Genomic DNA, 27582 nt, shown 5'->3' with positions numbered 1-27582 from the left:
TCACGAAAACTGTTTATTGTATAAAGCTGTAGGAAATACAGAGGATGTTGAGGTTTAGGACAATTCCTTCTGGAGACGGCTCCAAGCTCCTCTCATAATAGCAAACACACAAACTCTGATTTGCTGTCATCAAAGCTTCCAAACAAGGATTCAACAAGGATCTGAACACAGAGTAATAACACTTCAACATGCATAACATTTTCTGTTCCTAAGTGAAGCCTGGGTGGGGGGCTAGCCCCTTTATCCTGTAGTTGTGTACAAAATGATGGATATTCATGACAAATGAGTACAAAAGGGAAAACACCCACAAGAACAGGTTTTCAGAAAAGCATGTGGCTGACTAAGCAGGAAAGCAGGGTTGGCAAAAGTGTCCCAGCAAGACAGAAGCAGAAAGATGTAGAGACAAGGCAGGCATGAGCATCCCACTGGGAGGGGCCTCAGCCCAGGGCCAGCTCAGCCATCGGGCAGGGATTGCTCAAGGCCTCATGTGAGTCTGGGATGGCTCAAGACACCCTGTTTTGCATTTAGGGCCAACTGGGCAATGCAAAGTCATCCCCCCACCAGCCCCCAGGTGCCATCTTTGCTTTGCTTCTTGTTTGGGACCCAGGGAAGGATGAGCGTGGCTGGAAGGAGCCACCACTCCCTGCCTACCCCTGGGGACACAGGCAGCCCTGGAGGAGCAGGTTGTGGACATCCTGCTGCCCCTCAGCTGCTCTCTGTGCTGCAGCCCTGTGCTCCTGCAGACCCTCCCAGCAGCTGCTAATCACAGGCACAGTCTGTGGGCAATTCTCCCTTCTCTGAATTAACTATCTCTGGTGCTCTGATAGATGGATCCTCGTGAGAGGGATGGAGAAGGAATTAAAGCCCTGAGTGCTCTCAGCCTTCAGCATGCCCTTCTCTAGGGCTCTGCCAGATGCACCTGAGCATCAGCACTCCCAGGATCAGCCACCCCAGCCATGGAGGTGAGCACAGGTGGATGGCAATGGGGTAGGTGTGGGTGGGCTGAATGCCCCGTACCTACAGGTAGCTGGAACTCCTCTGAGACCACTGCCATGGAGGTGCTGAGCAAAGGGTCTGGCCTGCAAAGAGTCAGGTGCTACAGAATTCCAGATGGATCCCATCTGACAAGATGCATGCTCTTCTCCTGGCCACACTCTAGCCTGGTGTCCCCAAACCTCTAGAACAGAAGACAGTGCCCCTCATGCCCTGGCCAGCTGTGTGTATGGGAAGGCTGTGCAAAGCCAGCATGGCCAAGCTGCATGGCCACTGCCTTGTGTCACCTAGAGAGAGGGAAGCACATGGAGAAAGAAGAGAGGGCAGTGCCAAGGGGTGAATACATCTGCCAGCACGCAGATCCAGCAGCCCAGTGCCAAAGCCACTCCTGCCCTTTGCTCAGCTGGGGGCCTGGGCTCGTGCCTGGTTAGACTGGAAGCAAAAAGAAAAGAGTAAATAATGTGGGGGGGTCTCAAAGCTCCTTTTTCAGCTTTATTTACCTTTGACTGCACAGAGCCATAGCACAGCATACTCTAGCCTTCAGGGAGGGGGCACAGGAGCCCCCTGAACACACCACGGCTCAGGGTCAGCCCCCATCTCCTGTGCCTCGTGCTCTGCCCCCGCAGTGCTGCTGGGGACGGGGCACAAAGGCCCTGGAGAGCAGAGGAAGGCCCTGCCCCGCCCTGCCTGCCCTCGGGGGCTCACAGGTCGTTGCTGCAGTCACGGCACAGGATCTGGTCGTTGTCGGGGATGAAGCCCTTCCCCACCAGCGAGGTGCTGCAGCGCGCGCAGTTGAAGCAGTTGTGGTGCCAGTGACGGTCCTCGAAGGAGACGTATTTGCCACCACCAAAACCTGTGGGAGGGACAGAGGGCAGGGTCAGGGACTCTGGGGAAACTGGATGAGCTTCCTGAGCAGACTGATCATCTCCAGGTCAGGTCTTCACACGTGGCACTGGTGGTGGCACACAAAACACAGCCCAGGATCAAATAATGCAAATCTCCACTCTGGTGGTCTTTTTTAGTGCTTGTCCCTAAAATTGCTTCAGAGCAGACTTTGCAGGGTTGACACATTTGGACCAGAATCATGATTTTCTCCCCTAGGAGGAGCTGGGACAGGATGAAGTCAGACAGAACATTTCAAACATGAAAAGTTTTGGTTTGGCACCAAAACCACGCACATGCCACGTGGTTGTGTGTCCGCTGTGATGTGTGAGAGCCAGGCACCCTAAGGGAGATCTGTGTGCCCAGCTGCCCTTCAGAGACCCACACTCAGCCCTGCATGGTCTGTAGCAGATTCCTCACAGTGGCTGGAAGCTCTGCCTGAGGGGCTGCTGGCAGCTCAAACCCTGGAACTTCTCCAGAGGTTTAATCAAATCCTGGGGAGAGCCATCCTGCCACCAGCCCAGGCCAGGCTCCTGCAGAGGCTCCACAGGAGTTTCCTTTCTCTGCTGGCAGTTGTTGGACTGGTGACCCGTGACCCTCTTCTCCCCAGGGCTGCCACAAACTGATAAGGACCAGGGGGAAGTGGGTGCCAGAGAGCTGTTCTCAGCCAGAATCATCCTCTGAGTCACCAGCTGATTCACAGCTTCTCCTGCTCTCCCAGCAGCAAGAACCTGGGAGGTGCAAGGGGGAAGGTCAAATGGGGGAGGGCAGGAAGGAAGCCAGACTCTCTTAGGGGGTTCTGCAGAAGAGGATCCCTTACTTCCCCTGCCTTAGGCAGGTACAGCAGGTCCAGACTCCCCTGCACCAGGTGCTGCTGTAGGTTTTCCCTGTCCTTTTCAAAGGATATGGTCATCACTATCAAGAAAGGCAAGCTAAAGACTTGAGATCATGCTCTGAGAAATCCCTTTGGAGTCTTTACCTGTGGGTAGAGGGAATTCCTCCCACAGGACACAGCTCCCCACTAGGGACAGAAGTAACCCCAGGCATCACAGGGCTCCTCAGAGAGCTGTTCTGCTCACCTGTGATGGGCTTTGTGCAGGCACTGCACTTCTTGGCATAGAGGTTCCCAAAGCACTTGATGCAGTAGGGGTTGTCATCCTGGGAGGTGAACTGCTGCCCAGCCAAGGGGGTCTTGCAGCCCGTGCACACAAAGCACTCCTTGTGCCAGGGCTCATCCCGGTAGGTCACTCCTCCCTTGGTGAGGGTCTGCAGGAAGAGAGCACGTGCTGCTGGCACACAGGCAAAGGGAAACAGCCCAGCTGGGGTGCTGGCACCTGAACCTGCCTCTGACAGGGCTCAGGCAGCAGAGCTGTCCCTGCAGCACAGCTGGGGGCTCTGGGCTCTCAGGTACCTTTTTGCAGCGAGTGCAGCGAGGAGCGAACTTGCTCTCGTAGCAGGGGACACAGTAATAATCCTTCTTGTCTGGGATGAAGGAGCGGGACCCGATGGGCTGCTGGCAGCTGCTGCATATGAAGCAATGCTCGTGCCAGGTCTGTCCATTGTACTCCAGCTTCCGGGAGCCTGCAAAGAGAGCCCTGCAGTGACACAAGGGAGCAGCACACACACACACACACACACACAGGGACAGGGACCTGGGCAGTATGAGTTGTGCTCCTGCACACCTGGCTCTATGTTCCCCTCCCTGTGGCAGTTCAGAACATGGAGCTGGAGAGGGGCTTCATGCCCACAGCAGAGCCACAAGGGGAGGGCTGCAGGAACATATCCCCAGCACTGGCACAAAGGCCATGGCAGAGATGCCTGACGTAACCTACATCTGAAGATGGTGCCAAAATAGCCAAGTAAAGACACACACCTTTGCCTCAGGCCTTCTCCAGAGACACTCACACATTTTCAGTCATTCTGTCTCTTCTTGTTAGCACACAGCAGAAAATGCCCAGGAAACCCTTTGTTATCTCCTCCCTCATTCACTTCCCCACGAAAAAGGGGAACAGATAGATGGGGCTGCTGTGGTGATCACAGCTTGCCCAGCAGTCTTGCTGGACAAACAAAGGACAGGAGGGCAGGAAAACAGAGACCCAACTCTTCCATGCTGCTCTAATGCTGGACCTGCAACTCCAACTGACACCATGGGACCAGGAACAGACTGCACTGCCCCTACCTGGCATGACAGTCTTCTCACAGGCGACACATTTGGAGGAGAACTCGCTGCAGTAGCAGTCGTTGCACAGCAGCTCCTTGCCCTGGCAGGTGAAGGGCTCATCGGCCAGGGAGCGGTCGCAGCGGAAGCAACGGAAGCAGTGCTCGTGGTAATGGCGATCCTCGTAGTACAGCTCCTGGGAGCACAGCCAGCATGAGCAGGGAGCAATGGGCTGGGGAGCTGGCCTGCTGCTCTGCAGGGCCCCTGCTCACCCTGCAGGGCCTCTGCTCACCCTACTGCTCTGCAGGGCCCCTGCTCACCCTGCTGCTCTGCAGGGCCTCTACTCACCCTGCTGCTCTGCAGGGCCCCTGCTCACCCTGCAGGGCCTCTGCTCACCCTGCTGCTCTGCAGGGCCTCTGCTCACCCTGCAGGGCCTCTGCTCACCCTGCTGCTCTGCAGGGCCTCTGCTCACCCTGCTGCTCTGCAGGGCCTCTGCTCACCCTGCTGGTCTGCAGGGCCCCTGCTCACCCTGCTGGTTTGCAGGTCCCCTACTCACCCTGCTGCTCTGCAGGCCCCTGCTCATCCTGCTGCTCTGCAGGGCCTCTGCTCACCCTGCTGGTCTGTATGGCCTCTGCTCACCCTGCTGGTTTGCAGGTCCCCTACTCACCCTGCTGCTCTGCAGGGCCTCTGCTCACCCTGCTGCTCTGCAGGGCCTCTGCTCACCCTGCTGGTCTGCAGGGCTCCTGCTCACCCTGCTGCTCTGCAGGGCCTCTACTCACCCTGCTGCTCTGCAGGGCCCCTGCTCACCCTGCTGCTCTGCATGTCCCCTGCTCACCCTGCTGGTCTGCAGGGCCCCTGCTCACCCTGCTGCTCTGCAGGGCCCCTGCTCACCCTGCTGCTCTGCATGTCCCCTGCTCACCCTGCTGCTCTGCAGGGCCCCTGCTCACCCTGCTGCTCTGCAGGTCCCCTGCTCACTCTACTGCTCTGCAAGGCCTCTGCTCACCCTGCTGCTCTGCAGGGCCCCTGCTCACCCTGCTGCTCTGCATGTCCCCTGCTCACCCTGCTGCTCTGCAGGGCCCCTGCTCACCCTGCTGCTCTGCAGGGCCTCTGCTCACCCTGCTGCTCTGCAGGGCCCCTGCTCACCCTGCTGCTCTGCAGGGCCCCTACTCACCCTGCAGTCGTGGCCGATCAGCTCCTTGCACTCGTCGCAGGTGTTGGCGAAGTGCGCGTCGTAGCAGGGGATGCAGTAGGGGCCATTGTCCATCTGGATGTACTTGCGCCCATACAGGGACTCCTTGCAGTTGTCACAGTCGAAGCACTCGGTCATGGTGCCGGTCTGAGGCGCTCCTTCACCTGCTGAGATCAGGGAGGTGTGGGTCAGCATGAGTTTAGGCTGTCTGAGATGTCCCTGTGCAACCCTGCCAGCTCCAGAGTCCCTGCAGTGAGCTGAGAGCTGCTGGCAGCACAGGGGACAGACCCATGCTGCTTCTCACCCCCTGCTGCCCTCTGTGCCACCCCCCTTGCCTTTGCTCCCTGAAGCTACCTGGGACCTTTCTCTCTGGCAAACAATGAAATGAAATTTCCAATTCTTCTCCTTCCCCTCCCAGCTCTGGTGAAAGGAACTTTCCATGCTGTGCTCCTGCTCTGGGGCTGCAGGCACTTCCCTAAGAGCCTGCACACATCAGGGCCTTCAGGCTTGTTCTCCACTTCACAGCTGGAGAACTTTGGCACCAGTCAGAACCTGCACATGTTAGCATGCAGCTAAGCTTTGCTACCATCCTGGGAAGTGAAGTGTAAAAGAAAAAGGGAGAAATTTCCTGCATGAAAAGTTTTGAGTTGGCACCAAAACCATGCACATGCCATGGGGGTGTGTGTCCCCTGTGATGTGTGAGAGCCAGGCACCCTAAGGGAGGTCTGTGTGCCCAGCTGCCCTTCAGAGACCCACGCTCAGCCCTGCACGGTGTGTAGCAGATTCCTCACAGTGGCTGGAAGCTCTGCCTGAGGGGCTGCTGGCAGCTCAAACCCTGGAACTTCTCCAGAGGTTAAAAGCAGCAGCTCCATAGGGAAGCAGGAATTGGGCATTCTGCTCTGTGCCTTGGCTGTGGAGCCTTGTCCCAGCAAACTGTTCTGCATGTGTTGTTCCAGCTATAAACACTCTCCAGGGAGAAGCTACAGGGGCAGATGGGTGTTCCACAAGCACCTGTTGGGGCTTGGCATGAAGGAGATCTGACATCTCTCCTTGCTGCTTATCTCCCTCACAGACAACAGGTTTGTGGAACTACTTTGCTTTCTTTGGAGCATTAACCCCAGAACAAGACTATCTTCCTCCTGTTTGGTTCAGCCTGGTTATTCCTAAACATGGAGTTTTCCACTTGCAAAATCACACCCTTCTTTAACCCGGGCTGCTGTCAAGTGTAGACAAGCCCATTGAATTACACGGGAGCTGTCAGCAGCAGAGCACCTCCATTGCAGAGCTCTTCACAAACCCACTCAGTTCACAAGGAGCAATTACAGCTCAATCTGCAGTTAAGCATTTAATGGTCAGGGAGCTCCCTCCCAGCGCCTGCACCCCCTCCCCACAGCCAGCTGTAGGTTGGGAGGCAGCCTCGGGGCAGGAGCTGATCCAGACAGCTCTGACTCACAGCCCAGAGCTCCCCAGGGCTATTCTTGGCCAAGCCACACAGCTCCCAGCTGTTGTCAAGCCTGGTATGTGCCGATAGGACTGATGGAGAATAAATCCAGTGCTCCCACATGGCTACGTGACCAACCGAGGAGGAACAAAGTTCCTTTTCAGACACTCTCACCAGCTGCCACCCAGGCCGTGCCCGCCCCATGCCCTCCAGCCTGGCAGCCCAGCGTGGGTGGCTGTGCCTGTGGCAGCAGCTCCACAGCCTGTCCCTGCCAGCAGCACGGGCTGGGGCCAGAGCTACAGCAGATATCCCCCAAAGCTCCAACCAGCAGCCCTGTGCCTGCAGAACTGGGCAATGCCAATCTGTTACTGGGCACAGGGCAATGCCAATCTGTTACTGGGCACAGGGCAATGCCAGTCTGTTACTGGGCACAGGGCAATGCCCAGTCTGTTACTGGGCACAAGGCAATGCCCAGTCTGTTACTGGACACGAGGCAATGCCAGTCTGTTACTGGGCACAAGGCAATGCCAGTCTGTTACTGGGCACAAGGCAATGCCCAGTCTGTTACTGGACACGAGGCAATGCCAGTCTGTTGCTGAGCACAAGGCAATGCCAGTCTGTTACTGGACATGAGGCAATGCCAGTCTGTTACTGGGCACAGGGCAATGTCAGTCTGTTACCAGGCACAAGGCAATGCCCAGTCTGTTACCAGGCACAAGGCAATGCCAGTCTGTTACTGGGCACAGAGCAATGCCAGTCTGTTACTGGACACGAGGCAATGCCCAGTCTGTTACTGGGCACAGAGCAATGCCAGTCTGTTACTGGGCACAGAGCAATGTCAGTCTGTTACTGGACACGAGGCAATGCCAGTCTGTTACTGGACACGAGGCAATGCCCAGTCTGTTACTGGGCACAGAGCAATGCCAGTCTGTTACTGGACACGAGGCAATGCCCAGTCTGTTACTGGGCACAGAGCAATGCCCAGTCTGTTACTGGGCACAAGGCAATGCCAGTCTGTTACTGGGCACAAGGCAATGCCAGTCTGTTACTGGACACAGGGCAATGCCAGTCTGTTACTGGACATGAGGCAATGCCAGTCTGTTACTGGACACAGGGCAGTGCCCAGTCTGTTACTGGGCACAAGGCAGGCACATGGGGGTTTTGTGAACCCAGTGCTCTACCAAATATCCCCCAAAGCTCCAGCCAGTAGCCCTGTGCTTGCAGAACTGGGTAATGCCCAGTCTGTTACTGGGCACAGGGCAATGCCCAGTCTATTACTGGGCACAGGGCAGTGCCCACTCTGTTACTGGGCACAAGGCAGATTCAGGGTGAACTGCACCTTGTGCTGGCTCCCCCAGTGTCCCTCTGGGGCCACCCACCCTTGGGGGTGCCCCCCTGACTGGGCAGCAGCTCCCCTGACCCCCACACAGCTCCTGGCTGCTTCTCACCCCCTGTGCCCTCTGTGCCACCCCCTTGCCTTTGCTCCCTGAAGCTACCTGGGACATTTCTCTCTGGCAAAGAATGAAATGAAATTTCCAGCTCTCCTCCTCCCCTGTCCCAGCCCTGGTGGAGGGAACTTTCCAAGGTGTGTCTGCACTAAGAGGAGCTGTGATGAGCACTCCTGCTCATTAGGGGCTAAGGCACTGCCAGAGCAGGGAACTTCCATGTTTCTCAATGGGCTGCACTTCAGCTCTGTGGTCAGAGAACATCAGAAAACACAAAGGAAGGAAAAAACAACCTGAATGAAGAAGGCTGGGATTTTACCAGTGATGAGGAATAATCCTCCTGAGCACCACCACCCTGACCCTGATGCTGTCAGAAGAGGAAGTGAAAACCAAATCCCTCCAGGAATGACATACCAAGGAGGACCCTAAAGCAGTGGGACACTTTGAGCAGTTTTTCCCCAAATCTGTGCTCCTGCTGCACAGTGTGGGCCGAGAGCTGAGTGTAACCCCATGGAACTTCACACCAGGGCTCCCCAGGCTGGGGGTGCAGCAGAGCCAGGCCCAGGAGCCTCACATGGCCAAGGCTGCACACAGGAACAAACTTTGTGCTGCCTTGTCCACAGAACAAGAACAGGCCCAGGAAGTTTGCTCAGGGCTATTTGTGTTAGATAAGCTGTTTGCTCCCTTTGTTCTGCTCTCAGATGCAGAGCTGGGCAGGGGTGTAGAAGCCTGGGCAGCACCAAAGCAAACGCAGCATCTCCGTCCCTGAGATGTGGTGCTGTGAGACAGGAAGAAGAGAGTGGGACAAAAGAAATGGAGTAAAAGAAATAGTGGAAAAGAAAAGCCCACGATTCTTACTGTGATTGTAATGATGAACCTGGGAATTGCCTTCCTTATGAAGGACAGAGAGTTTTAAAATGCATTAAAACTCTATTTAATCAAGGCCCAGACACAGAAGGTCCAACACAGGCAATGCTCTGGTGCCAGGGAGCCTGTGCTCGTCCTCTGCACCACCCTGCAAACATCAGCTGTGTGTGGAGTGTGCTGGGCTGATGGCAGCAACGCCCTCCAATGCTAACCAAGGTGTTGCCCTGTAATGATGGGATTGCAGCTGTAAATGGGGTGTTTGTGCATTGCCAGATGGCTCCAGTCTGGGGGCACAAGGCTTGCTGGAGCAGGAACCTTGTACAGGGTGGTGGTGGAGCTGCATGTGGGGTATTGCTCAGCTGTCTCACTGGCTGTTGGAGGGCAAAAATAAACACAGATATATGCCTGCCAGCTGCCTCCTCTTTCCCTGGAGTTCCCTGAAAAATGTGGTTGTGCTCATGGAGCAAAGGAAGTTCAGATTTTCTCCTGTTCCCGTGAACAAACAGCTTTAGGAACAAGAGCTTCACTCACAAACAACATTCAAAGTGCTCCACGATGCAAATCTGATCAGTCTGGAGCAGAGCTCAGAATAGCCTCATGTATGGAAAAGGTCAGCAATTTGTCAAGGAAGCACTGCAAAGTCCACTTTCTAATTAGAGAGTAACATGCACCCAACACCACCCTGGTGTCATTGTCCCAGGCCACGGCTTAGCAACAGCCCCAGGAGATCACTGCATTAATTTTAGCACCAATAAACCAGGGATTTGTTATGCAAAGGAGGCAATACAGACAGAGCAGGCCTGATCCACACAATCACTGAGGAGTTTAACTGCTTTTTGAGACGGTTCCTGCTACAATGAACTCCTTAGGTGTGGAGTCTTGTGCATGTGGTGAACCTGTACCCCCTGTAACTTCACACCAGTTTGTTGTTTGTTGTCAGCTCACAACCAGCTGCTCCACAGAGTCACCCCAGAGTAATCCACGGGGCTATTCCTAGGGAAACACTTCATCTTTCCAGGACACAGGAAAAGACCTGCCTCTGACTGTCTGTCAGGTCCCTGCCTATTCTCAACTCCCCGCTGCCTGAGCACAAATATAAGCAATTGCAGCTCACACCTAAACAGACACACAGAGACAAAGCACCACCTCACTGGGACAGGCAAGTGTTCCCCATGTAAGGATGAAACCCTGCAGGGACATGGCTTTGAAAGACAGTCCCCAAAGCACTCCAAGGTCAGCAGAGGAGAAGAACACTTTTTGTTCCTGCTAGCTTTCCAGAACCATTATGGGTCCTGGAATCCGCATGAAATTGTTTCTGCTTGCTGCCGACCCTAAAAGGCAAACCAGCTGCTGGCTCTGAGGAGCAGCTCCAGCCCCTCTGTGATGCTGGGAGTGCTTTCATTCCACGTTTCCTGACACCACTTCTGGCCATCTGCACAGGGTCACTGTGCACCCTGGCCCCAGCCCAGCCCAGGTTCCTGGGGTAGGCGTGCTGTGAGGGTTTCTCCACACTTCTCATGCCTACCTGTGCCCTGCCACTGTGCTCCCAAAGCCACCAGCACAGCTGCAGAGCTGCAGCATCCCCAGGGCTGTCAGGGGAGAGGTGCCAGAGTGCCCCAGCCTGCACGGGGCACCCTTGGGAGCACAGTTGCATCAGAGCTTCACCCTCCTGCTTGCAGCACCAGTGAGTCACTTCCTGCCCTCAGCTCTGCCCTCCAAGCTGCCTTCCAGCCTCAGCCTTGCCCAGAACAGCTCTGAAATCTTAAGTAGGAAGGGCTCCAGCATGGCAAGCAGGAGATTATTTGCAGGGACCATCAGGACAAGCACAGGCCTCACACAGCAGCTTCCCCATCACCGGCACAGCCAGAGGATGCTGCAGCTCATTTCTCCAACACACAGGGAAAGTTTGGTTCTTACAGGCAGCCTCAGAGGCAGCAGATAAGCAGATCAGCTGGGTGTATGGCCACATCCTTCCTCCACTGTGACCGTGTTCACAGGGGTTTTAGGATGAGGGAAGAGATGAGGATCTGACTCCATGTTTCAGAAGGCTGATTTATATTATTTTATTATATATATGATATTAAAACTATACTGAAAGAATAGAAGAAAGGATTTCATCGGAAGGCTGGCTAAGAATGGAAAAAGAAGGAATGAATAACAAAGGCTTGTGGCTTGGACAGGCCAATGTGATTGGCCATTAATTAGAAACAACTCTATGAGACCAATCACAGATCCCCCTGTTGCATTGCACAGCAGCAGATAATCAATGTTTACATTTTGTTTTTGAGGCTTCTCAGGAGAAAAAATCTTAAGGAAAGGATTTTTCACAGAAGATGTCTGTGACACTCCACCACCAGGTGCACACACGGAGCTGTGCTGAGCAAGCTGTGCCTCACTCAGCCTTTCCCAAGCATGGGCAGGACACCCTCCTGCCCAGAGCTGCCATGGGCTGCTCCAGGCTGTGCAACAGATTGAGTAAAACAGCTGGCAGCACTCTAAAGAAACACCTTGCATTTCAAATAAAATAACTTGCTGTCAGCAAGGTAACAGCTTCCTGAAAATGCCCACCACTCTGTGAGGAAAAGGCAGCAGAATCCGTTAAAACTGAAGGAGCAGAATCTGAGAAAACCACAAGACCTAAACGGTTGCATGACTTTAATTCAGTGTTGGAATGACAAAATAAAGGTTTCCCATTGTTCAGGAGGGATCTTTGAGTTGCCCCATGCAAGGAACAAAGCCATATCACAGACTGCTCCTGGCAGCTCTGCATGTAGATAAAGGACAGTGCCAAAACCACACCTATCCCATAAATGTCTGATTGTACACTTAAACAGAATACAATCAGCAAGAAAATCACACCTGCCTCCAGCCCCCAGCCTGCCCGGGGGTGCCTGCAGCAAACGGTGACAGGGACATCACACCTGGTCCAAGGTGAGCAGGGAAAGCTGCCACCACTGCTGTGCTGGCTCCTGAGGTTCCAGCAGCACAGGCAGAGGCACAAGAGACATTTCAGCCTTAATTCAGCCCTTGCTCTGCACTTATTTTCTTTAAGAAAAGTTAATTCTACCAGGGTCTGAGAAAGAAGCTGAAGAGCCCCTACTATGCAACAACAAAAGTAAAAACTCTGCCAAGGGAACAAAGAGAGAATGATTTCAGAGTTAAAAATTTATTACTAAACATCTGTAGGGGTTAACTAAGTATTTTAGGTTCTGGACAAAATCTTGGTCGTTCAGAGGTGTAGCTAACAGCAGTAAAACTATTTGGGAACACGCAGAGCAGGCAGCCTATGTCATTCTGCTGACATTAAATTGGAATGTTTGCTCAAGAGATCAACTGTTAATCTTATTCAAAATGAGCACAAAGTAAGCAAATTCTGTGCACTCAACAGGAAGTCAGGACTTGAAGTCATTTGGGCACTTTGGACCCATAACACTCCAACAGACCATTAACAGATGGAAGAAGTCTGAGAGCAGCGGAGCAAGATAGGAACGCTCCAGAAACTTCTGGCCAGCTCTGTCAGGCAGTTAAGAAACCCATGGCTCAAAACCATGCCAGGAGAGGGTCTGGCTTGTCTCTGAGGAGGCTGCAGAGGAAAGAGAGGCTCCTCGTGACAGGTACCTGTGGTGCCACGTGCCAGTGACAAGCAGGGGACACTGGCAGCCGGGCACAGCCACCGCTGAGGCAGGGGTTGGCTGAGGGCAGCAGCTGCACACATGGTCACAGTGGCCATAAGAGGAAGAAGGATGCTGAAGCCAAGCTTCAGGGAATGTGACTGATCACAGGAGCTTTGGTGTGATCGGAGGAGCAGGAGCTGCAGGCCAGGGAAAGGGCTGCTCCTGTCACTTCTCAAAAAGGAGCAAGGGACAGGTGTGCAATTCCTCTCAATAAGCATGTTGTGAGCACGCTACAATCTAGCACTGAAAGTTTAATTTTGAATTGGTTTATACCCCTGTAACACACAGCCATATCAATTCCTCATTGCTTATCCAATTTAACAATCTGAGGATTCCTGGCAATCCTGCTTTCAAGATCTCTTTGCCCCACAAAATAAAGGTCATATGCAGTACAACAGAATTCAAACATGCAAGCGTGACAGGAAATGACTAACTGCACACTGAGGCCAATGTACCTTCATCTTGGATCAGCTCAGCACACAAGAATCTTGCAACTCAAACAGACATCACAGCCTATATACACAAAAAATAATCTGACTGCTCTAGTTGCTAGTTCTTGGGGCCTGTGCATCTCAACGTAGATATTACTGCAGAATAATGTAATTCCGCTCTATTTCCCTGAAGTTCTCTCACAACTGAATCCTTACACTGTAGTTTGCACTTTGCCTTCCCTTAGAGACAGCTGTTGTTTAAACTGAGGATGAAGCCATTCTTATTTCTGAGTTGATAGATAATTTAAGTCAGTATTTACAAAGCTTTTTGCAGTCCTTAACAAAAGATCCTTATGAGGTTACACCTCTGTTTTGCCCAAAAAGGCAATCAAGGGACTGCCCCAAGCACTGGACACAGCCCTATGATGGTGTTTTTAGCTCATGTCCTGAAAACCAACCTGTACAATTTGAACCCAGTCCCTATTCCCTGTCTCCCCAGCAAGCCTGAAAGCTCTTTTGCTGATCAAGGCTCTGCTCAGCTTCACGTTTCTTTTTCAATAAACAAAGCAACTTTGACTTCCAGTAGCAGGAAAAGACACATATCCCAGACATGCTTTATTTAATGCACGCCTATTACTTAAAGGGCACAGTGAATTTTTTCACCAAATTTGGTCAAAATGCTCCCTCTTCCGATTTGATTATTTGCTTCCCAAAGAATCATTTGCAGTTGGTTTCTTGCATATAAGCAGACTGATGGAGAGAGGTGATGTGCATCTGAGTTTTGTGCTTTTTGGGGGGGGTCTCTAAAACCAGCAGAGGGAAGAGAAAGATGACAGGATATTGCAGTGACATTTGTGCACTCTCTCTGCCCCAGATCCCCGAGGGCCTCCCCACCTGTGCTGGCTCCTGGCCCAAGGAACAGGGACACTTTCCCTATAAAGTGCTTTTTACAGCTGCTCGTGTCCCTTGCAAGCCAAGGCAATGCCAGCCCTGCAGCACCAAGCATGCGAGCAGCTTCTAAATCTGAGCGCTGGCTAAAGACAAATTGTCTCATGTTACCACCCCGGGAACGGCTTGGCTTGATGGTTGTCCGAAACAAAACCGAGGATCATTTGTTGCCAGGGAGATGCTGCGTGTGCCAGCTGCAGCCCTCGGAAACAGGGCAGCGCTCAAGGGCAGCACAGCCGAGCCAAGGGGACACCAAGGGGACACCAAGGGGACACCAAGGGGACACGAGCACCTTCCAGCCACTGCCCTGCCAGGGTAAAAGCGAAACAAGCTCCCTTCTGTGACCGACGACTTCTCTGCCAGGTGATCTGGCCAGCACGTGTCATTTGCTTTCATGATACAGTGTCCCGTTCTCGGCTGTTTTTATGGCCTGGAAAGGCTCGGGATGGCCTTGGACAGCCCGCGCTCCTAAGGACGAGAAGAGGCTTCAGGTTTTTTCCTCGGTCTTCAGTGTTTATTAGTTTTTATCTACAAGATTTTCTCTCGGCCCGACAGAGGTCTGCACAGCAGTCAGCCATGAGCACACTGAGAGCCCCCGGGGCGGTCACCTATCTTTATACCCCAAACTATGTATACAATATTTACCTATTTTCCCCAATACCTTTCACCCTTATTGACAGGTGCACTTTTAGTAAGAATCAATCCCAAAGTGCCAACATCACCACAGAAGATGGAGGCCAAGAAGAAGAAGAAGAAGAAGAAGAAGAAGAAGGACAGGACACGCCCCAATTCCTCCATCTTACTTCTCCAGACCCCCCTGTACCGAAATTCTAAAACCTGTGTTTCACACTATAATTAACCTATCCCTTCACCATTTATCCCAGTGAGATCCTCCCATCCTCATACAGGTGTCGTCTCCTGTGCAGGATCAAAGTCCAGCCACCAGACACTTCTGGCAACATTCCAGGACTCCCGAGCCCCCCAAGGGTGGTCTCGGTCACTCTGCACCTCAGTCCTGATGTGCTGAGATCCCACAATACAGAGCTTCAAACCATTCTCACTGACACCTTTAAAATTACTCTTAAGTGCTGCAAAAATTTAAATAATAGAAGCCATCAGTTGCAATTGTCACGTATTTTGCATAATATCTTTACAAAGTAACTCCTTGCAAGCACTGAAAGGAAATTTGCAAGATGCAACATGCACTACTGTTTCTGGGCAGGAATAGCCTTGGTGGTAGCCATGAAAGGGAAAACTGCGCCACATCCAAAAGACTACGTGGAAACAGCTATTTTAAGGGACACAAATGCCCACAAAATGTAGGAATGCCTTTATATCATCCAGCTACACATGGAGTTTCCAAGCCCATGCCCCTGCCCACTGGACATGTCCATGTCAGAACTGGAGTTGCTGCTGGCAGGCAGCTCAGTAACCATGTGCACTGACTGTGCCTAAAAACTCAGAAAGAGAGGAAAAGCTGCTCCTTTATAGAAAAAAAAAAATCCCACATGAACAGAAAAGTAACATCAAGAGTCCCTGATCCAGGTCCATGGCTCCTTTACAGAGCCTCATTCTCTAATTCACATCTGAGATTTACAAGGAATCCTACATGAAGCACATCTGCCACAGGTTAAAAAGCATCAGAAAGACCAGAATTTTCTCTAAGAGGCTTCTCTCTTGGCAACTTTCAGCTGAAGACCAAGAAGAGCTGCAGTCTCAGCCCTTGAAGCAGCAGATGGGATGCAATGCCCATTTCTTTGCTGCAGGGAAGGTGCTCCACGCTCCTTGATGCTGATGACTATTGGGAAAAAGTTCCCAAAACTGTTCACATGCTCAAGCAACCTGAGGATCAGGGGCTTCACTGCAAAGCCAACACCCTCCCTCTGTTCTGGAGCTGCTCAGAACCAAAGTGCTCCATTTACAAGCTGTTTGTCCCAAACTGGCAAACCCTGGGAATAAAAGCTCAGCCCAATTGTGTTACCTTGCATTGCTGACAACGATGGAGCTGCAGGAACCCAGCTGTGCCAGGGTGCTCCTCTACCTCACCTCAGCCAGGTACAGCAGGTGCCACCAGCCACACACTCTCAGGAGTAAATCATCACTTCACTAGCAGACACTCAAGTGCCTGTCCAGCAACAAAAGCACTCATATCATAAACCAAGGGTGACATCAGCACACGGATTGTGTTTCCTACAGGGGTTTAAATGTCATTACTTGTGACTAGAAATCGGACACTTGCAATAAGTTACTCTAAATTTTCACAAGAGACATGATTCCAGTTTTGTGTAGATGTATTTCATTTCCAAAGACTTTCTATTGCTCATCGTCATGATGACAGAAAGAAAAACCAAAAGAGAAGAAGCAAAACTCGTAACATAAAGTGAAAAACTCATGAACATCATTATCAGCCTGATTTACCAATCAGGTGCTAACAAGGTGAGCAGCAGAACCTGGATTGTCACTTGAAAGGGTCACTGTGGCTCAAACATCCTGATCTACTCATTATTCAAGGTCTCTGCATTGCCCTCTTCCATTTTTATTCAAAGTTCTGCTCTACATCTTCTAAAATGAAAACTGCAAGCTATCAAGGACCTGACAGCATTATTTCATCATGCTGTAGTTATTGCTGTTTTACATGGCACGAAGCACAAAACAATCTGTGCACCTTCACCAACCTGACATGCAGTTTTGATTTCCCACACTCAGCTCTGGGCTCTCCAAAAGCAACACATCCAACACTTCTGCACATGCACATTGGGCCAGATTTAATCTTTCTGTGAGTTATATGGTGTTTGCATAGCGTTGTGAAATAGCAGAAATAAAACTTTTCTTGGCTGAGATAGATGCAAAACACGCTGTGCACTTTTTGCTTTTAATGACTCTTGGTGAGTTCCACTACTAGTCTGTGTATTCCAGAATGTTCTGAGTTAGGCACTCAGCAATTTCTGAGTTAAAGGGAGCCACTGAAATGCCTTTTCTTTTTGAAAATGTGCCAAGGAAAGAGGAAGAGGAGAATAAAGAATCCAAATTTAAGGACACAAACTAAAGATTCACCTGGTTAGCAGTTTAGCTCCCTGATTCTCTAATTCAGTGACACCAGCTATGTGATGATCCAGTGTAAGTTCATTAACGCAAAAAGTCCTCAATTTCCAGAGCTGCCATCCCACACCTCTCACTGGATTGTGGCTTCCTCAATTCCCTAACAGCTGTCAGCAGCAAAAACATTATTTACCCTTGTAATACCCACAGGTCAGGGAGTAATGCTATCTCCCTCCTGGGATTTGCACCTCAGAGAGTTCTGGCACTGGGCATGGCCTGTAGAACTAAAAATGGAACCAAGATCCAAGTTCCATCTTTCTTCTCCTCTGGAGATGCAGCACATACCCCTGTCAGTGGAAACTGTGACAGCCACCAACGTGGGGTACAGACCTGCACCTACAGATTGCACAATCCTTACTCTGTGAGGAGAAAAGGGAAAAGGAGAAGGAAGAGAGGGACATGGTCTTTAAGGTGCTTTCCAACCCGGTAACACAGACAGTGCTGTGCTGTTACAGAGCACAGCTAATCCAGAGTCATTCCCCAACCAACACCATGCCTCTGCTGGCTGCTCCTGCTATCCAAACTTGGGGTTTAGCAGTGAGCAGGCTGAGCTGGGACAGGGCAGCACCAGCAAGTTATGCACCAGTTCCAAATGGGTTCGTTCTTAAGAAAGGAAAATCCGCGTTTTCCGTAAATGAGGGTAGTGGAATTCCAAGGTGAGGTCAAAAATCAGGAGTTTAGGGTGGTACTGGGGCTCATGATGCTGCCAAATGCAGTCCTTGCACTCAGAGACAGATCAGGATCCATGTTATTATTTTTTTTGTTGTCTTCCCATCCTGAGCAATACCCAGAAACAGTGACATCAGGTGGGGACCTCAGAGAGGAATTTTTGTCTTCAACTGTGCTGAAGGTTAGGCCTTTCAGATACACTTTTTATATGATTCCCTTTCTTTTGTTTCATTAGAAGAACTACAAGAAGACATTTTTCACAAGAAGCCTCAGGTTGTGTATGATCTGCAGCCACGCAGAAATGCCCTGAACCACAACAGAAATGAAGGAAATCTTGTGGGCTTGGATCATTCCAGAATTAAAGTTGCTTTACAGATATAGGAACAACGTACACATTCTAAATGGGTAAGATGCAGGCTAAAAAAGAACTGCTAATTGTTTTTACAATTTGTATTTTATATTAAAAAACTTCCTTAATACTTTAAGAGGCAGAGCTGAACCTAGAAATGATTTTTATGGTTAAACCTTAAAGGAGGGATCTAGAACAGAACTAGTCCATTACATTTCAAAACTTGATCCTGGGTTCTGCCTCAAGCAGCTGGGATTATTTTACAAGTTAAGCAAATTCCTGTTTCTAAAACCCACTCTGATATTTAAATAAATTTGGAGAAGATGCTGAGTAGTCACTCTGATTCACAGATAACAAGGTCAGAACTGCATTGTTTGATGGATTTCTAAGAGAACACTTGAAATTTGGGCAAACAAATTTAAAATATCAAGGTCATATTTACATTCCAGGGTAATAATTAAATACTTAATATCTTGTGGTTCCACTATTTTAGGTTTTTCTACACACCAAAATATTTAGTCATGTGAAAACCATCTGTAGCAGCTGGAAGACATTCATTTGGCCTGCCAAGATTAATTAGTTTAAAAAATACATAAATAAAGAGTTCATTTTATTTCCAAAAAGCTGTTGCTCTAGGTTCTTTCAGGGTGCTGGTGATTAATGCTTATGGAAGGTTCTCAAAAAGAGAACCTTCCATATCAGATGCCAGTTTCACAAATATCTGTTAAGTAAAACAAGGCCTGTGTTTAGGTTAATGCTCTTTGGACTAAGCCAAGTCATTATTCACAGCAATACAAAAACTAGCTTGCAAACACTTCAATCCTTATTTTTAGTTTTTCCTCTCTCAAATCCACAATGCTGAAATCTGCTTTTAATAATTAATGAAATTTCTCTTCAGGACTGGGGTTCAGATACCCATGTTTAAGAATTACAAACCTAAGTCTCCAAGCATGTCTTTTCTCTCCAAGAAGTTCCTGAATAACCTTCAGAGAGCTTTTCAGAGTCAAGTACACAAGACATCCAGCTGAAACTGTACAAAAAGGGTTAAATTTGGCTTAGCATCCATAGGGATCACTTCTCTGGCCAACAGCTTGCAAAGGGTTATTTCTTGGCTCATCATTTCTGTTTTGCTGGAAGATGTTGAGGTTTTAGTGAAGTTTCTGCAGAGCACGCAGCAGCATTCAACATTTTTTTGCTCAGCTAATGAGTTAAGTCATCACAGCCCTCCAATGGCTTGAAGATTATGGGTGTAGGAAAAGGGAATGCTCAGAGAGGGGAACTTTTGAGCAGTCACCACTAAACTGTGGTTAAAACAGACACCAATGACTCTATTCAGCTCCCAAACCTCAGACAGTTTTTCCATTTTCTCAATAACAAAGCATTTTTGTGGAATGAGGTAACAGCTTCCATCTGCCAGGTCGGCATCTCCACTAAGATTTCTCAAGAGTGTGGCTGACGAGGGCTGGCCAGCAGAGCCAGAGGCAGGAGAGTCCCTTTACAACACAGGGACAAACTGCCACGGGACAGACGTGCAGAGGAGCCTCTGTGGCACCATCACAGACTCTGCTGGGAGTTGGAGTCACCAGCAGCCCGGAGCAAGCTCCACATGCTCCACAGCTGAAGAGTCAGAAGGTCAGGAAAAGGGTTGAGGATTGTCACTGTGGGTGGCCAGGGACAGGCAGGAGGGAGCAGAATGGGTGCCACAGGTCCAACAGCCCATGGTGTGGGTGGGTCATGAGCAGAAATGTGTGATTTAGGAGCAAAACCAGGCATACAGTGCCAGATGTACAGTGCAAAGGGTAGGGCAGACATCCCACAGCACTGCCCCTGGGACTGGCCACTCAATCTTCCATACACCTCCCCACACCTGAAATGCCAAATATCTGAGGCACAGCAGTTCCAGCCTCAGGACACACTCTGGCAGAGGGTTTGGTTTTGTTCTTTCCTCATTTCTTGAATTTGGCAGCATATGTTTTGACCTCTCAGTTCCAGGGATGCTGAGCACCCAGTCATTCTTTTGATGTCAGACAAAGCCAGCTCAGTTCTTCTGAAAAGCAGACCTTCACTTAGATCCAGATGAAGATCCCAGCTCCTGTCAGGACCCCCTCATCAGACTCCAGTCTCCCTGTGAATGGCCACTGAGCTCCCTTTTGAGCAATTTTGAGACTCAGCTCCAGGTTCAACCCCCCCATCTGGTTCTCCCATCTAAAGCAAGGCAATTTTCCAGTTGGTTTTCTGATGGCCTTTGCATTCCTGTAACACTTCCTCCTGAAGTTTAGAAAATGCTAACACTAATCTCCTCACTTTCTAGTGTAATTCCAGCTGTGTGCCCACACGGACACCTGGTGAGTGCCACCTTCCTGGTCAGGACAAAGCATCTCCCATTTTCTTCCTATGAGCAATGCTGCTGTCAAATGTCAAAAACCCCACACTGCTAATACTAGCCTTCCACAAGGTCAGCCAGAGAGGACTTCCATCAAGGAATGAGCTTTGCTGGAGAAGGCTCCCTGGGGATTATCAGAATAGTACAGTCAAGCCCAGATGGCCACAATGTGCCGAGCACATTTCCCGCAAACACAGCAGCGAGGCAGAGGCCCCCACAAATCAAAGTCCACCCTGATTTCTGCCATCTGCTCAACACTGAGGGCCAGGCTGAGGCCTTTGGGAAAGGTCAGGGTAGTCTTACAGGCTCTCAAGATATTGCTTTTGTTCTCACTATTTGCTTCTCAATTCCTTCGTTAGAAGATACTAATCTCTCTGTAAGGCACTTACTTGGAGCCAAGACTTTAGATATTATTGCAAAACATATGCTTAAAAGAGACTGGAAATTATGCTGGCAGTGTTACAGAGGGGAGCAAAGCACAGCTTTGGGTCAAAACAAACAAACAAAAATGTAAGCTAGTAAGCAATTCCCATGCAATAGTTTAGGAGAGCCAGCAAAAGCTTCTTCTAGAAAGAAAACAATGCTGTGAGAACGAAGCTAACGAGAGCTGGCTCTTGGAAAAATAAAGCAGCTAGTAATGAGCCAAAAGCACATATCCAAGAGAATCTTTCTGGGAAACCTACGCTGGAAAGCCCTGAGGGAATAGGGACCTTGAGGCTAAAAGCTGGCAAATTACTTCATCAGTTAAGGTTGGTCTCAATGTTTCCTACTGTGTAAAAATAATTTGTTTTAGCCTACAGGTCTCTACAGAGCACTGGGTAAATTCAGGCTACTTCCTTTGGGAAGGGAAACAGAGTGCCTGGCAGAGCCCTGCCCAGTGGGATATTTTCAGGGGTTTCCCACCATCCCTGACAGCCCTCGGTGAATGAATTCTGCTGAATTCCCTGGGAGCTGCTGTAGTGCACTGGGCACCACATGCCCTTTACTGCGATGGGAACATCCCCTGAGCTGTCAATGATTACAAGATGATGATCATGCCTCTGTAAAACCACCCTCTGGAGGCTCATTCACCCACGATGGACGCACTCAGGACAATGATCCTGATATATCTCATTTTCCACAGCGATAAGGAGGAGACTTTGTTCTCTCTCTCTCAGAGATTAGCCCATGCACCCACCATTAGATCTGGGTGCTGATAGAGAGTGGCAAAGGCAAGTTCTGTTCATTGCCAGTCCAGCTCCCCAGCCACAGCACCACACCAAGAGCACAAGACAATGAACGTGTGCTCCTGCTCCAGCCTGGCTCCTGCGTCAGCACAGAAAATCCCCACATTGGCAGGGGATATCAAGGTGCTCTCTAATGACTTTCTTTCTCTTCCAACTGCTCTGATTCACGTTGCCATCTTCCCTGCAACTGACCTAAATAACATGTTCAGGCAGCACTGGAAGTGTTTCCATCTCATACTGCAATAACAGTGAGATCTTTGCATCTGGGAAGGGAATTTCACAGGGAAGTGGCACCGCAGGTGAATTAACAGCGTCCTGCTCAAGAAAGGAACAGAAGCTCCCTGTCTTATCCCATCAGGGAGACTTCCTGGCTGCAGGAGAACAAAGGTTGCCCAGGAGCAGGGAAAACACACACTAAGTCTGTGCCCAAGCCCCAGCAGATCTGAACAATGTGGGCAGATTACTCAGTTACCTCATTTCCAGGTGTGCTGTCAGCATGAGCCACGACTGGCTTGGAATTAAAGAGGTAAAACTGTTCCTAGATCTGGGCTTAGCCTGCATAATTTATGGTAATTATTGCTCAGTAGCCATTAATCCTTTAATGCCTTATCACACACTCAGCCCTCAGTTCTCTCTTTTTGGTCATCACAGAGCATTCCACTGCAGAAGGGGCTGAAGGACAGGGGGCAGGACCACACTGGATCCAGAGCCAAAGGTCTCAGGAAGGGAAAAGCAAAGAAAGCCACAGCAGAAGGACTCCAGTAGGTCAGCCCTCTCCAGACACACAGTGAGTGTGTGTGCAGGTAACACACAGGCACTTAAAGCAGCCTTAATCCCAAATAAATACAGACCTGTGCAGCTCCTCACTACAGCACCAGCTGTAACTCAGGTGCCCAACAGCACACAGGAATACAGGGGCAATCCCATCTCTGTCACTCCACTGTGATACTCCCCCAATCTCATTCTTCTCTTTACTGTAAACTGGGGCACTTCCAAAAGTAAATATCCATGTAAATTCCATGTAAATATCTCCATTCCTTCCAACCCCTAGCACACTACAGATCTCAGTGTTGCCTTACAGCAGTGATCCTCATGGGCTGTGTGCTGAGGAACTGGAAAAGTCAATTAAAAACGCATTGATTGCCAGCAAGGAAAGTGACCGTGGGGAAATACAGAAGGGTATTCTGAAGCTGCCTGCCCTGCCACAGCACTTCCAGCTTTCAGGTGAGGCAGGACTCACCTGGGGCTGGTGATACCTTGCAAGGCAAGCACTCAACAGCCTAACAGAGCCTCAGCAGCCTAACAGATGCCTTTCCCACTCTGAAGATACACATGAATGCGGATACAGTTCCCCTTTTGCAACAGAAAGGAAGTTGTACTTGATCCATACCAACTCTTTTTCAGGTAATTGAGCTTCAAGACTTAAGCAGAAAAGCTGCCAGCAAAACTTGTGCCTCTTTGTGCTACAGTTAGTCCGTAACAACTATTCTGAATGTGTTATCTCCAGTTTTTATTAGCTCATATTTACTTTGGCTGCACATCCAAGCAGTCATTTATACGGGGTGAGAGAGGAAAATCTTGGACCTGCAACAATGGGCAAGCAGTTTAATCTACCACTGGGGACAAAGACTTGACTCTTATTGGCATGGAGTGCTGGCAGGGTCAAGTGTAACATGTGCTGGAGGAAGCACTAGGGAAGCAGATCTCTGACTGTTCAAACAACAGCAAGCATTTCCTCGAGCTATTCAGAGTTCTCTCTGCCCCTCCTGTGCAGAGAAAACAGCTCCAGCTGTCCAGTCACCTGCGCTGGCTTCTCTGTCACTGGATTCATGACACTGGGGGCTGCCAAGAGCTCCAGGTTGGATGCAGCACATTCCTCATTCCTCACAGCTCAGATGTTCAAAGCTAAGTTAGGAAGCAGTCAAGATCATGTCCTTGGCATCAGCACCAAGTTGGTGCTGGAGGATAATTTATATTCCTGAGCAGAACTGGCACTGGGCAGATTGGCCATAAACATCAACAAACTGTTGCTCCAGCCATGACACCAAGCATTAGGATCCAGAATTAATATCTATTTTTTTTTGTTGTTGTTTTTGTGAAGTTCAAAATACCTCACACAAAAGAACTCTACAGTTTGCAAGTGGAGGACGATCTACCAACACATATTCAGAGGCAAATAAAAAATGAAATGTATTAATATTAACAATCAGATCACCACAGGCCAAATCAAAGTGAGACTCAGAACAAGAACATAAATTTCAGGATTTTTATTCCATTGCTCTTCAGATTTAATGTTAAGACATTATTAAATAATTCTTAATTTAGCCCTAATGACCATGTCCTTCTGATTCCTCCCAGAGCAATATTATTCTCTTGGTGGGTCCCTGTGAGTAAGGGCAGAATCATTTGTTAAAAATCTTTCTCCATTTAGCAAGTATCTGCAGACAAAGTGGCCAGTTCTGCTAGGGTGAAATACAGGAAGGTGGAAGCCATGTGGCATTCTTCAATTTCCCCTTTCCTTTCACAATCAGACCCTTGATATTTTCTTCAACAGGAAAACTGACATTCCCCTTCCGTGTAAGCTGCTGACAATTGTATTTTACACCTGGTAAAACCAGAGCAAAACGGAAGGAAGAGAAGAAACAAAGACCAAGGACTTTTCTCAGCGACTGCATCTCCACAGAATGAAGTATTTTCCTTTTCCCACCTCAGAGCAGACAGAGCCCAGTAAACACAGCCCAGCCTTGGTGGGAAATGTCCCCTCCTCGCTGGTGAGTGGCTGCAGCTTCCCAGAGAGCAGCCAAAAAACCAAAACAGCCTGTACAGCTTGGCCCTTCTGCCACAACCTCACTTTAAAAGTGACCCTGAAGCTCCTGGTAGTAGTAATTTGAAGATTAAATACTACTGATAAAGCTTTTAACAACTGGTCTTCTCCCTTTCCTAGCTGGTATTTAGGGTTACAGCTATCCCCTCCTTTTGAAAAAAAACCCCACCTGAGTAAAATGCTTAAGTTGATTTTGATGAAGTTCTCCCTGAATTTTTCCTGTTTGGCCATAGAAATTGCACCTATTTCAGCAGAAGCAAAGTCCCTTAAGGAATGAGCCACTTGCACCCTGAGCAGAACTGCAAACATCATTGGCAGCACCTTCCTGCCAGAGCACCTGGGCATGAACAGCACATCTCAACATCTCAGCCAGGGATACTGAACAGCAGAGGAGAAATGATTCCTTACTTGAGCAATTAAAAGCAATTATGGAGCTGTTTGTCCTGTTAAGAGGTTTAGTTTTTATTCAGAAGAGCCAGACCCCAGTTTTCTGGGTAACTTTCCATCACACAAAAGGTGAAGCAGAGCAACAAAGTTTAACTCCTGTTTCTCTCCTGAGGTTGCTGCAGCAACTGTGGCTCATCAAGCACAGCCTCACATAAGCTACAAGCAGCAAAAATCCTACAGATATCAATGAGGATCCTGGTGCACCACCATGAAAATGCTGTGCATCAGTGCTGCAATTACCATAAAAGTCCTTTTTAAGGGAGAAGGTGTTGGAAACACTTTGGGTATTGAGAGTAATCAATTTTTTCCACCTTTCTGCTGGCGTTTCAAACAGCAGCCAGCCGTGTAACAGCAGAAACTCAGCTGCAATTAGGAACACAGCAGAAAGCACCTTACCTCATCAGGCAAGCAATAGAGCAAGCAAGTCCTGGCTGGGAGCAGAACACAGCCCTTCCAAAGTTGGTGCACTGGGAATTTTGGTAACCTGCCTGCAGGGAAGTTTTTCCTGGCTCCATCAGTTAAGGGTTCACCTCAGTCTTGAAGCTGCTTTGTCCAAAGCCAGAAAAGAACATGGCTAAACTCAAACCCCTCAGAAATCAACTGACAACAGTGAGTACTGCCTACAGTCATACAAGACTGTACACTACAGACAAAAACCCATGATGACAGCAGCCAGGAAACAGACTCCTGCCTTTCCTCCCAGGACAGGATGACCTGGAAAAGGTGAGCAATCCCACTGCCAGCTGTGCTCTGGGACAGAAGAGCTATTCCAGCACCTGCTCCAGAAGAAACCACAGTGCAAAGCAGGAGCTGAGCAGAGGGAAATGTGCTGCAGGAACAGCAGCCACCTCCCGTCCTCCCAAAGGCTGGGGAACCACGGTGACCCTCAGCACCCTGCTCACCTCTCAGATGCTGTCCTGCAGGCAGGGGAAAAGCACAGATTTTACCCCAAGAGGCATCTCAAAAAACCCAAGACAGAAGTTGAGATCGTGGAACAGCTCACAGGGTTTCCGGCTAGGGAATTCTGGCTGTTTCCAAGCACTGCCCTGCCTTCAGTGTGTCCCACCACTCCCTATGCACAGGTTTATGGAGCTCACACTCCAAAACACACCTTGTGCTGTAGAGCAGCTGCTATAATTAGTGCCCACAACTGACCATATCACCTATATTTTTGTCTCCTGTGCTATGCCACACTTTTAAAAAGTGTGCAAAATTACAGACCGAGCTGGGTAAGAATAAAACTACCGCTGACAATTCTGTGCCTCAAAGGAAGTGGTCAGCAAGAAGGGCAAGGGAACAATACAGTCTCCATGTTAGGAAAAAGGGTGGCACAAAAATAAGATAGAAGAAATATCAGACTTCCTCTTTCCTCTTTGCCTATCATGAAGTTAAACCACACATTGACAAAGGAAATCAGGGAAAAAAGGCAGTTCCAACATCTGGGCAGCTAGGAGAGCCACAGATTTCTAATGCTTGGTAGAAGAGTCAGAAAAGTAAAAGGAATGTCCCTACACTCCTCCCTAGAAGTCTGTACAGCCACCAGAGCTTCGCCCTTTCCTCTGCTCCTAGGAACAGGTTTTCTACTTTGGAAAGATTCCTTTATCATTTTCAAAACCGGGAAACAATGAACACAGCAAGTTCAGATTTAAGTAAAGAGACCACAGTATCAAATCCTGCCCCAGGAAGATACAGAACTATTACACATCCCATCCGTTTGTGCTGCAAGCCTGTGGAGAGAAATTCCTCCCACCACGCTTCACCCAGGCGAACTGGAAAAGTTTATCCAACATCCCCATGAGTTCTCATTAAAGTGTCAGTGGTTAAGGTAACCACAAGTACAGAGCTGGAAACGGATAAAGAAAACAGTAAAGAGTTACCTGTAAGAGAACAAATCTGAAACATAACTGTGTTAAGGAAAAAGAAAATTGCAAAGATCCTGAGCTGTTTTTTAATGTGAGATCCAAACTGTGACTTCCGAGTCTTTGTCTAGCACACACACACAAAGCAAGGCTTAGAATCCTCTCCCATAGCTACGCTGGGAATCTCTGGAAAAACAGAAACCACTCCAGATGTGCTGAAAATTTTCCTGTGCTACATTTGAGCATTTGGTTATGGTTTACTCGCGGGTCTGTTGGTCGGATAAAGCCTCAGCACTCTCTTCATAAAACACCGCTCAAACTCTCAACTTCTGGCAAAGGGGCACGGCCCAAGACTGCGGTTTTCTGCTTGTGGAAAGCGGTGCGCATCGTGCTGCGGACCGAGCCCTCCGGCGAGCCACGTCCCTGTCCCGCCACCGTGATCCCGGCGGGGGATGCCCGGACCCCAGAGGGCACCGGGGACACGGTGCCTTCCCTTGAGCCCCCCGGGGCACCCCCGCCACCGCCCGTCCCGTCCCGTCCCGCCCGGGGCAGCGGGGCCACAGCGGGCAGCGCTTCTTCATCTGACCCGGCCCGGCCCGGCGCGACCCACCTGCTCGGCGTGGCGGGGCCGCGCTGCCGCTCTCGGTGCCCCGGCGCTGGGCAGACCCGGCTCGGCTCGGCGCTGCTCCTCAGCCGCG

At 49.9% G+C, this 27582-nt stretch overlaps 1 protein-coding gene across 2 annotated transcripts; it reads right to left on the bottom strand.

Moving 5' to 3' along the window:
- On the bottom strand, positions 1-27582 carry FHL3 (four and a half LIM domains 3). Of its 2 annotated transcripts, none has more exons than XM_058040165.1 (6): positions 27495-27582; positions 5205-5386; positions 4055-4229; positions 3287-3456; positions 2955-3141; positions 1-1846 (listed from the first exon to the last, which is right to left on the bottom strand). In XM_058040165.1, the coding sequence occupies exons 2-6, from the start codon at positions 5358-5360 to the stop codon at positions 1695-1697; spliced, it is 840 nt and encodes a 279-aa protein (XP_057896148.1). In that variant the 5' UTR covers positions 5361-5386; positions 27495-27582; the 3' UTR covers positions 1-1694. The 2 variants fall into 2 exon arrangements, with proteins under 2 accessions (XP_057896148.1, XP_057896149.1); XM_058040166.1 differs by having other exon boundaries at positions 5205-5389; positions 27495-27578.

This window comes from Melospiza georgiana, chromosome 24, assembly GCF_028018845.1.
Source record: "Melospiza georgiana isolate bMelGeo1 chromosome 24, bMelGeo1.pri, whole genome shotgun sequence".
Classification (NCBI taxonomy): Eukaryota; Metazoa; Chordata; class Aves; order Passeriformes; family Passerellidae; genus Melospiza; species Melospiza georgiana.
This window is presented reverse-complemented; position numbering and strand designations above follow the sequence as displayed.